A 10,376-nucleotide genomic window follows, 5' to 3' on the forward strand; every position below is an offset into this window, starting at 1 on the left:
ACAATGGCGAGCGAGCAACAAAAACTGCACCATATACAGTGGTGGCAGCGAGTTGTCGGAAATTCGGGAGTTTTTAAGATTGTTGACGAGGATAGAGCCGAGAGGGTTCCTTCGACGGCGCTCGAGTTCGGCGAGCTGGACGGATTGATAATTTATTTACAGGCAAAGAGACGCCGGCCGGAAAGAACCGGCGTGAATTTTTTATATGGGACGCTCTCCTCCGTCTCGCCGCCTCGCTCCCGCTTCTGTCTCTCGCCATTCGGCTTCTCCTCTTCTAAGACGCTCCACCTCGTGCGCTGCCCCCAAGACCCCCGTCCCATTACCGCGCTCGAATCCGTATGTGCAATACATGTCCGCGATGCTCCGGATCGTTTGCCGTTCTCGTGGTGTCTCTGACGGATGTCCACGCATTTTCGAGCAATTCAATAATGCGCCTTCTCCAAGAGATTTAAAAGAAAGACTACGACCGTCGATTGACCAAAAAGTGTGTGAAGAAGCAGACAGAAAGCGGCGAGGAAGCTCTCCCCGGAACCAGGGAGGGCGGGCGGCCCGCGGAATGCTTAACCGATCCGCCGATCGGCCTTACTGCTCAGCAAATCAGCGAATGCGGAAGTGCGGTCGACAAACTTGCGTTAATCAACCTCCGGAGAGGAGCTGCATGAGAGCCATTTGCATCGTGATGACGGAGCATATTTTCACTCGACTTGTTGACAGGATCACAAAAGAAGCAAGGAATCACGCGGGCGAAGAAATAGCTCGGAGCGAAGGACGGAGCATCGTGCCCTCCGCGCAGTTCGCGAGGTGGCCACATTTGATCGCGGGCGATCTCTCCAAAACCGATTCCTCCTCTCCGATCATCTCCCCAAGGAAAAAGTAGGAGCGGAGAGCGCCGATTCCGCGCTCCCAGTCCAGAACGCGCCGCGGCAGGGCTGATGACGTGAAGACACGATGCTGCGGCGATAATGCTGAATTCCGGGAACGCAACCCGCGAAATGGCCTTCGAGATAGATGGGTCGTAATTCGAAAAAATGTTGGATAATCATATCAGCCCGCAGGTCCGCGGCAACGCCGCAGCGGGATCCATGCGCGGAACATCCGGGAAAATTCTCAGGACGGCCCGAGATCCACCTGATCGAAATTTTGTTGGACCCATTTCCAGAGAACGCCTCCCGGAAACGTAGAATATGCGTGATGTGGTGATGGGTTGGGTGCTCATGGATTCTTCATCCGCGCATAAATCCTGCCCGAACGAATTGTTCGCATCCAGGACCCTCCCGCTCTTCTAGTAGAAGCCGCCCACTTATATTAGATAATCCATGTAGGTCCAAGATTCGGTGATGTCGAAATCGATGAGGGTCTCGAGGAGCTCCGCTCGTCTGGATTTCATGCAGACGGCGATTAGCATACTTATCGAAATCTTTCGTAATCTCGACTTGGGCCTCCAGCATCGTCCATCAGCCCTTGCTTACAAGTCCTAGGGTCGTTGAGCGGCTCCCCATGATTCCGGCGGAAACCTCATCGATCAGTTCCTCATTCAATCTCACTCCTCAGCCGAGAGCCCCGGGTTGTTTCCACAAGATATCTAGACTTGTCTCTTCCATGAAGCTCGGGGCTGGAGCATGCTGTACGGGATCGGTTGAACAGAGGATGGGGCCGAGTTTATTCCCTGTGTTCCTACCGCCCTCCCCCAGCGCCCCGTGAGCATCCCATCAGCTTTCGCCGTCTCCGTTCAAGGCCAAGCTCCATCCGAAAAAAAAAGAACCATCGTCATCATCACTCTGTGTGACTTTTCCGTAGATCAATGCCATCTGTCCCTTAATCTGGAACCAGGTCTGCCATAACTTCCCAAGCGTCATCGAGCGGAACGCCGTCTAATTCCGTCGCCGTTCGGTACGTCACCTCCCTAAGGCTGGACAGCTAGAATCGACTGAGATGACGGAGAATTCCTTCCATCCATCTAGCCAAAGATGGTCCCCTGAACAAAGAGCATCGAGAATGAGAAACGACCGACGTGGATATAAGTCGACGCGATAAGATCTCATGGATGGAGACAATGCTTTGCCTCAGTGAGCAGTCGGTTCCCGTGCACAGCATCGGCGCAACTGACGGCTTGGCGGACTCCAGCTCAGCCATATAACACAAAGACCTATGTAGGACATATCATAGCCCCAGTTACGCCCTCCATTAGCTCTGGTGGACAAGCACTTGATTTCTCCAACGCTGGTACGTGGCAGTAGGGAGAGCTAGTGCTTGTCTATATGGGCCCATCAAGTTCATCGATCCCGGCTTGTTTCACGACTGGAAGGAATGGGGCTCTGCCAAGACATCTATTCAGTTCGCTTCTCGGTCATTCTCAGCGTCTTGAACCCTATCCATTGACGGAGTCGGCTTGAGCTACTCCTCGCAAATTATTCCACTTGGAAGCTCAAACGGGAAGTACTCATTCGCTCGCACTGCGCGACGGAGATGTTGTTGACCGACGATCAATCGCAGTGTTGTCCTGTCGTTCTGTTCAGATCCATTGCAGCTTCAGATTATTGACCTCTCGGCCTGCGAGGACGCTCGTCCAATGCAGTTCGATCGCTCCGACGCAAAGGAGTGGTATCGCGAAGCGGCGCCGGCGCCCTGTCGAGCAACAGGATCTTTCACCGGACTTGCCTTCTGTATGAGGCCCAGCCACGATGATTCTGCTCCGTTCCCCTCCTCTGACCGACCGGGAGAAGAATTTTTCGTGATCTATGTAGTATCTCCCAAATGCTCACACGATCTTTTTGTTTTAGGAAAACTGCGGCCCAGCTCATCCTTTCGTTGTCCAGAAAATCCGGTCGAAGGTCTGCGCATATTTCCCGAAGCTCATTCCATGCCTCCTTGCGGTCAGATTCCGGAAAGCTCTCCCTAAATTACGGGTTCGGCCATCTCATTTCCCGGGATACGTATCAAGAAAAGGATCGCGAAGAATCCTGCGAACAACGAAGCAAGTTCGCGTGCAAGCAGCCGAAACAGACAATTAGGTTCAAAAACAGCAGACCCACACGAAACGCGAACGAACCACCTCTGCCCTTCAGGGCCTCATTTTTTCTCCCCTGGCTGCCGAAACCTTAATTCCTCCTGTCAGTTTCGGACCAAATCTCAAGCCGATTCCACTACTGAGTTCCGGGAAGCCTCGAGGTATCTTCACGCGGGGGAAGGAGAACGTCTGGTGAAGACCATGTTTCTCGCTCAGTCCTCAAGATGCCCATGTCCCGCACGGGCATTACCTAAAACTTTCCTCGGATGAATTGTGAGTCAAGATCGAGCTTCTGAGAATCGTGGATTTAGCTCGAATGAGAGCCGGGGATTTATTTTCTACAAGCCTTAAAGTCGAACAAGAATCACGGACCGCTGTGCTCCCACCACCGAAACATTCCTCCACAGCGAGGCGAAAATCGCTTTTCGATTCAGACGGTATCGCGCTCTGGGCATTTCTCACAGTGGTGCTATCGATTTCCCTCGCCATTCTGATTCTCTCTGTCTACTTCGTGAGGGAAAAACGACCTCCAGGACTTGAAGCATCGACGACAGCTTGAAGTTGCGAGAGCAAGCCTCTACCGGAGTTGATTTCGCATATCGCGCCTGGGGTGCTATTATTTGTCAATATTGGCCAATGCTGCCGAGGTAGCCGCCGCCGCTTAGGAATGAGTCCGTCATGGCGGGAATTTCAAGGAGTCCGCGACAGTCCCGATTCGCGGCCGACAGTTTGAGATGAAAATGGTTTCCCCACCCATTTGACATTACCACTCGCGCAGGCAGAGAGGGAGTTCGGTACAGAGGGACGCCTCCGGAAAAATAACTTGGCATTTGGCTAAATTAGTGATTCCCGAGGAAGGCTACGAGCGGCCCTGGCAGCGCCGAGGACTCGTGAGCCACCTTTTGTGGAAGATCTTGCGACGGCTTTGCGCGTTAGAATCAGCTCTGAAGTTGACAGATAAGTCGGAGCGAGACAAGAATATTTCTCGAATTGATCCTTCACCCATACCTGGACCCATCAATGCGGGACCCATATCATCATGGGAGTCCCCTTCTCGATGATGGGTCAGAGAATTCCCCCGGAGATAAGTTCCCCCGGAGCACTGTGGGTGAAGCGATTCCTTTGACCAGAATCTGAAGGTGCAACACCGACCTCGGTGAGAAGTTCGAGTCCCAGAGGAGGAACCGACGGATCCGCTCGGAGATTCTGGTCCCCACCAGGAGAATCGTGAAGTCTGTCAGGAATCGGAGCTGCTAACCAAGGGAGTCTGAGCCGGCATTATTGACTCTGAGACACCTCACCAAAATGGACCGCCTCGGGAGGAGAAGCAAACATTTCGATCGGTCGAGTGGCTCAAATTGTACGAATTTTTCCAAACGTGACGCGGGAGGAAGAATGACTCGATGAACTAAAGACGAGCAGAGCGTCCTCCCTGAGCCCTGTCATACTGTCTGTTCAGTTGAGTGTCTCCTCGATCGAATGGATTCAAACCACGTGCGGGAAACTTTGCACGCAAACTTGTGCGACCCCGCGCCTGCGGTCATGGGATAACAGAGCCCTGGGAACGAACAAGAGAATGCGCATTGAGTCGGAGCTCTCTTACGCCTCACAATCGCAATCCAAGGGCAAGAAGTTGAGATATGCACTGCTTCCTCAGTGAATAATACCCTCACCCGCTGTCTCGTCAGACTTTCGCGATCTTCCCCAATATCTTCCCCTCGCAATTATCATATTTCACGCAGCTAGACGGACCTATCAGCTTTAGCGAGCGTTCCCGATTCCTGGCGATTTCCTTCGCCTGCCAAAGAGCCTGAAACTCCCTTGTTCCAACCGGGAGCCACAACGATAGCCGAGAAGAAAACAGAGATGGAATACGTGCGCTCGCGGAGATATGTTGGATCGATGCGTGAATTCCGCGCGATGCAAGCCTGTCGACTGGCCTATCGGTCTGCCTGCCTCCGGCACGAGGAACCGGCGGGCGGGCGGACCGGTAAATCTTCGGAAAGCTCCGCGCCTCCGTACGAGAGCGCGGAACGGAATAGCACGAAAGAGTACCCCGTCGTGACAGAAACGATTCATTTCTCTCATCCGCTTTCTCCGTCCCTCTCTCTCTTCGACGAAAACCTCTGAATTACTTCGATTGCTTCCTTTTGCTTGCTGTTGACAAAGATGGAAAACTCCCGCTCGAGTGGATCGCTGCCTCCGCACAGCTCTCTCTACTGCAGCCGCACGAGGACATACCTCTTGTCCTGCGATCTGTCTGTGCGTACGCGAGTCTTCAACGAGCCGGGGAGCCCAAGTGACTGTTGCTTGCTTTTTGATCGAAGCCTCGAGGGATTGAGGAGAACCGCTGGGAACGACTCGTTGCTTGACGTAATTAACGAAATTCAATGAGAATCACAGCCGTGATCTCATTCATTACCGATGCCGATCTTCACCGAGCGGCACCGGCGTTCGCGGCGCCGACGTCAAAGCCAGAAGCGACACTGAAGGGGAGCGGACCGTCTTAAGTTTGCAGAAATCGGCGCTGTCCGATGTCACGCGTTGATACTGCGATATCTTCCGTCCGCTTGACCGCATCATCGGCTCGAGCTCAATAATTCAATGACATACGTCGACGACGATCTTTTCATCTTACGTTGCTCGTTCCTGACTTCGATGTGACAATTCGTTCAAGGGCCTCGATTTGAGGACTCGAGAATCCAGTTCTCCCCGAGATGACCTCGTGATTGGAGCTCCTGCGAGAATGGCGGAGCGTGAGGCTCGACGACGGCTCAGAAGGAAAATTCCACGGCTGGGATTTCCCGTCGGAGCCTGGACCTCGGAGAGACTCCTTGACTGAGACGCTCTCCATACGGAACTTGGGGGATCCCTGCGTCCGCTGACACTGTCTCATATTCATGACAGCCTTACGGTTCCGCGGAAGGAGAGATTTCCAACGGGAGAGTATCTCTCCGCCGGACTCCTCATAATGTGCCTACCTCTGTGAACTCTTGGCAGGGCATTCTATCACTCGAAATCTCTGTTGAGACCTCGTCGTGAGCTCGCTCTGATATGCATCCCGAGTTGCTTCGCTCCAGGCTGCATGAGTCTTGCTCGGACTGAAGCCTCGAAATCTCATTCATCTCCCAACGGGTCACTGAGCCTCCATTAGAGACGTCTCAGTGGATGAATCACGACTTCGAATGACAGGAGATCGGACGAATTCAGATCGATGCGCAATCGACCTGGGCAGAGAATACAAGCGATCGATGCTAACAACGGAAACAATAGCCGCCGGAGCGAAGCGTCGTCGATTGCGAGGGGCGCACGGTGAATGAGCGTTTCCCTGGCCATCCAACAACGGGAATGTTGGCGTCGTAAATCCTCGTTGAGCTCCTCATAACCCGTCCTTTACTGCTGCCGCCGCGTTCGTTCTTACTCGTCAGAGTCGTAACTCGTCTTTAGTTATTCTCATGTCGGTCTTTCCAGTGGGATCCGTCGGTGCGGGAGCTCTCACGAGTAGTCTACAGGTTCACTTGGATATGGAGCGCATCCGCCCAACGAGACTTGAGGAATAGGAATCAAGCGATGAATAAATGAGAAAATTTCGAGTGGGTGCTCGAATCACTGGGAGCTCCCAAACATTCACAAGTGCAGCTCGTCAACCTCGCCGCTCGGACTGAGTGTATGCCGCTTTTGTCCGATGAATAGATGCGTCAACAGTCGGAATCGGAGTCCATGGAGCTTCAATCTCCGGCGTCAGAAATTTGAAATTCTCGCCGACTGCAGGCTCGGATGGTACGATAGGTCGGATTTCAAGAGAGTGACCGCATCAGACTCTATCCGTACTTACATCTTCGTATTTTGGCACCCATCGGTGCGGCGGGGCTTACTGTAATTAGCGAAGTGTTTCTCGACTCGTCGAGGAGACAGAATCAGACAGAAAAATGAATGGTTTGAAAACGTTCCTATTAACCAAGTCTATGGTGTGAGTGTAAGAGATTGCACTTCGAGAAAAAAATGGGCATTTCGACCTTCTGGATGGCAAGCCTTCCCAGGAAGATCATCCAGAACGATCGAATCAATGCAGGATATTTTCCGCAATCCGGGACTAGGTACATTTTTCGAATACTCGCCAAGCTCAGCGAGATCAGCCTAAGTAACGGGACGACGGATTCTCTCAAGCAGTTTCTGTATAGATTGACGGATCAACAGCCGTTCTACCGAAAATCTGCTATTGACCGATTTCGCTCTCGCTCAGTCCGATAGGGGACTTCCCTGCGGTTGGGTCCCCGACAACTAGGACTACAGGGGAACGTCCCACGCTTCAAAGACAAAAAGTATCAAAGCCGAGATACGTGGAAGAGGAATAACTTCATTTTTCCCCTGATCCAGTGAAGATGAGTTCCTTCATCGGAAACAAGAAACAAGGTTCCGTGACCTTCAAAACTTCCCACGGGTCTATGATCGCGTCCCCAAGACTCTGGCTCGGAGAGCCCCCCTCAAGCATCGGCGCGAAGATAAGCGGTGTCCGGAGCGAGGGACCCACCGACTTCGTTTACGCACCGAGTCCGTGCCCCACGACGTGACTTCCCCGGTGTTTACTCTCCGTCGTTTTCGCCGATCTAATCGCCATAGCTTCCACGCTGATAAGATTCTGCGATGCTCCCTAAACGAATGCGTATTGGATTGGGAATCACGAGATGCTCTGTAAAGAACTTCCAACTCTAGAAACTCACCTGAATCGTACAGTGTTCCTGTGAGAGGTGGAAGTGTTGTTGTTGGCTGCGAGTGAGCTCATTGCTGTCGTGCTTGATGACGAATCGCCTGTGGGCGGTGTCGCGGTGTCCGTTGAGTTATCGGGATGATTACTGGCACACTGGTTGAAATTGTTAGCGATGTTGTTCGAAGTGTTAAGTGGATCTGCACTTGAAGGTGTCAAAGTTGTCGTGATGAGCTTCGTGTCCTCGATGGAATCGGTCCGGCTTTGCAGACTCTGGGCTGCTAAATCTGTTGCGGTTTGATTATTTGTCGATGTCGTCGGCGTCGTCGTGATTGCTGTTGACGATGCAGTTGGGGGTGCTGTCGATGATGTTACATGTTGTTGATGTTGCTGATGTGTCGATTCGTTGTCGTTTTCCATAGGCACTGGTTGAAGTGTGACTAGCGGAGCCACGGAGCTCAGCGACGAGCGGTGAGGATGTCGGAAGGGAGCCCAAGACTCCCACTGCGTCGGTCCCAACGCCAGATGGGACGCGGACAAGACTTCGTCGAGGCAACCGTGACTCCGGCTGTTCCCTCCGCCTCGAACGGCGGGATTCTGTTGGTTGCACAGTGAACTCAACTCGCTGAGGTTCCTGTTGCACGCTGCTGTGTTGAAGAGCAAGTGGTCTACGCTTGTCGCCGAGTCGCCTCTGGCTCCCGGCATGCCACGATTTTGGTGAAGCAGGTGATGATGGAGGTGGTGTTGCAATTGTTGTTGCTGTTGGCAATGGCATTCGCCAGCGTCGACGGATCGAGAGGATTTCGAAGTCGTATTGAAGATTTCTCGCCGACGCTTGTGATCTCGGGCGCAAGCGAAACTTGCGGGGCAGCCCTGACCAGACCGCAGGTTTTCATGGGAGCTGAGGACGGCGCATTTATTACACGACGAGGACAGGGAGGACAGGGCAGGGTGGGCTGCGGTTGAGGCAGGAGGCTCACTAAGCGGACTAGCAAGAGGATTTGGGCTCCGTTGCTGCTGCTGCTGCTGAAGCTGCAAACACGAGTTCAGGGAGTTCTGGCTGTGCGCTGAAGAAATGATCGGTTGCTCGAGTAATGAGGATACGGAGTCCTTGCAGGGACTCAATGGCCGGCTCATGGAAAGTGCGCCCGCTGCTGAAGCTCCTGTAGATGCTGCAATCGATTGTACCGTATGGGACTGTGATGTTGCAGGCAGGTGTGCAGTTGCTGCAGCTGCCGCTGCAGACGTTCTTTCGGCGGCTGCAGGTGTCGGTACGCTCGGCGAGTGGCCCCGAGCGGCGGCATGGTTCGAAGCCATTGTTTTTGGACTGGATGGCTGGTTCAATGGCCCCGGTGACGTCATCAGTTCACTTCCCGTATGTTGCTTTAGGTCGCTGGTAGTCAATAATACGTCGTGCTCTCGCTGTTGGAGGACACTTGTTTGTTTTGTGTATTTGCTTGTTCTCATAAGGTGCTTTCTCTAGGAGGTTTCTCTGGTGGTGGATGGTGTTCTTCAGTCAGTTCTCTTCTGGCTGTGATCTCTCGTTACGTTTCTTTCGACGGCAAGATAGTCGATTGTAACACAGGTGTTCTTCTTCCTCGACTCGTATATATCAATCAAAGTTATGTATGATTTTTCTTTCCGAAGTCAGATCCTCTCGAACTTAAGCTTGGTGGTTGTTCGTTTAGTTCTCGCTCCGAGGTACTCGAGTTGATCTCGATGAAGGCTCGACGCTTCCTTTGAATAAGGTCTTCCTGAACCTCGGCTTTCCTCTGCTAACAGAAGAAATGACTTCGGGAGTATTGAGTGATTCCTCAGTACCCTCTCTAACTCCGCAAATGTGGTAAGGTCTTCGTGATGTGGACATTGCCTCTCGTTCCCCGTTGTGATACAATTATCGTCTCTGTTGAATCACTCATTCCTACAGGTGATTCCCTCGTAGTGTCAAGTCTCAACCGGCGTTCGGCCGGGCGAATCTCCGTCGGCGTTTCATGTCGAGAATTTTCTCAGTAGCGAGCTTCTAATGCGAGTGACATCTGCAATCTCCTGGTCGGAAGCATCCGACACGCCTCTCCTGGAATGAAGATTCGAGAAGTTTAGAAAAATTCGCTGCCTGACACTGATCAGCCATCTAGGATAGCGCACAAGAAATCGCGTTGCCCTTTCTCTTCGGAAGGGAGGAAGAACAGAACTCCAACTCTTGATCTCAGAAGTCCCTATGAAGTCCTAATGAAACACGTTCTCCGGGTTTCATGCGCTCAAAAAAGGATGGCGACGACATAATAGTGGAACTACATAGGAGAGCCGGCATCGAACGATATCGATCGACGTAATTCGCTGACAACCCGATCGGTCAAGCTGTGGTGATTCCAACACTAGATTTTACCACGACGCGACATCAGAGGCAGCATTGTTAGCATAGAATTGTTCGTCTTCTCGAGCGAGCAAAGGATTGGTGGTTCTGAGGAGTTTCACGACTCCGGAGGATGGCCGGATCCTGGAACTCGTACTCGACGACATCCGGAATCCTAATAAGATGCGTATGGGGAAATCGAATTCAATTCTGATATGCAATCTTTGTGGAGTGACAGTCCTCTTAATTAGCCTGGTCCGGGAGCTCCTTCAAAATTCCCTCTCCGTAATGAACCAAGTTCTCTGTGGGGA

The 10,376-nt window shown here is 52.5% G+C and overlaps 1 protein-coding gene across 1 annotated transcript; it reads right to left on the reverse strand.

Annotated features, from left to right (window-relative positions):
- Positions 1-1,300: 1,300 nt before the first annotated feature.
- Positions 1,301-9,016, reverse strand: LOC108864923 (probable serine/threonine-protein kinase mkcB). Its single transcript, XM_018641398.1, has 3 exons — positions 8,901-9,016; positions 7,729-8,772; positions 1,301-1,376 (listed from the first exon to the last, which is right to left on the reverse strand). Exons 1-3 carry the CDS (start codon positions 9,014-9,016, stop codon positions 1,301-1,303), a joined length of 1,236 nt encoding a protein of 411 aa, XP_018496914.1.
- Between the last annotated feature and the right edge of the window lie 1,360 nt (positions 9,017-10,376).

Source organism: Galendromus occidentalis, unplaced genomic scaffold, assembly GCF_000255335.2.
Source record: "Galendromus occidentalis unplaced genomic scaffold, Mocc_1.1 scf7180000077530, whole genome shotgun sequence".
Lineage (NCBI taxonomy): Eukaryota > Metazoa > Arthropoda > Arachnida > Mesostigmata > Phytoseiidae > Galendromus > Galendromus occidentalis.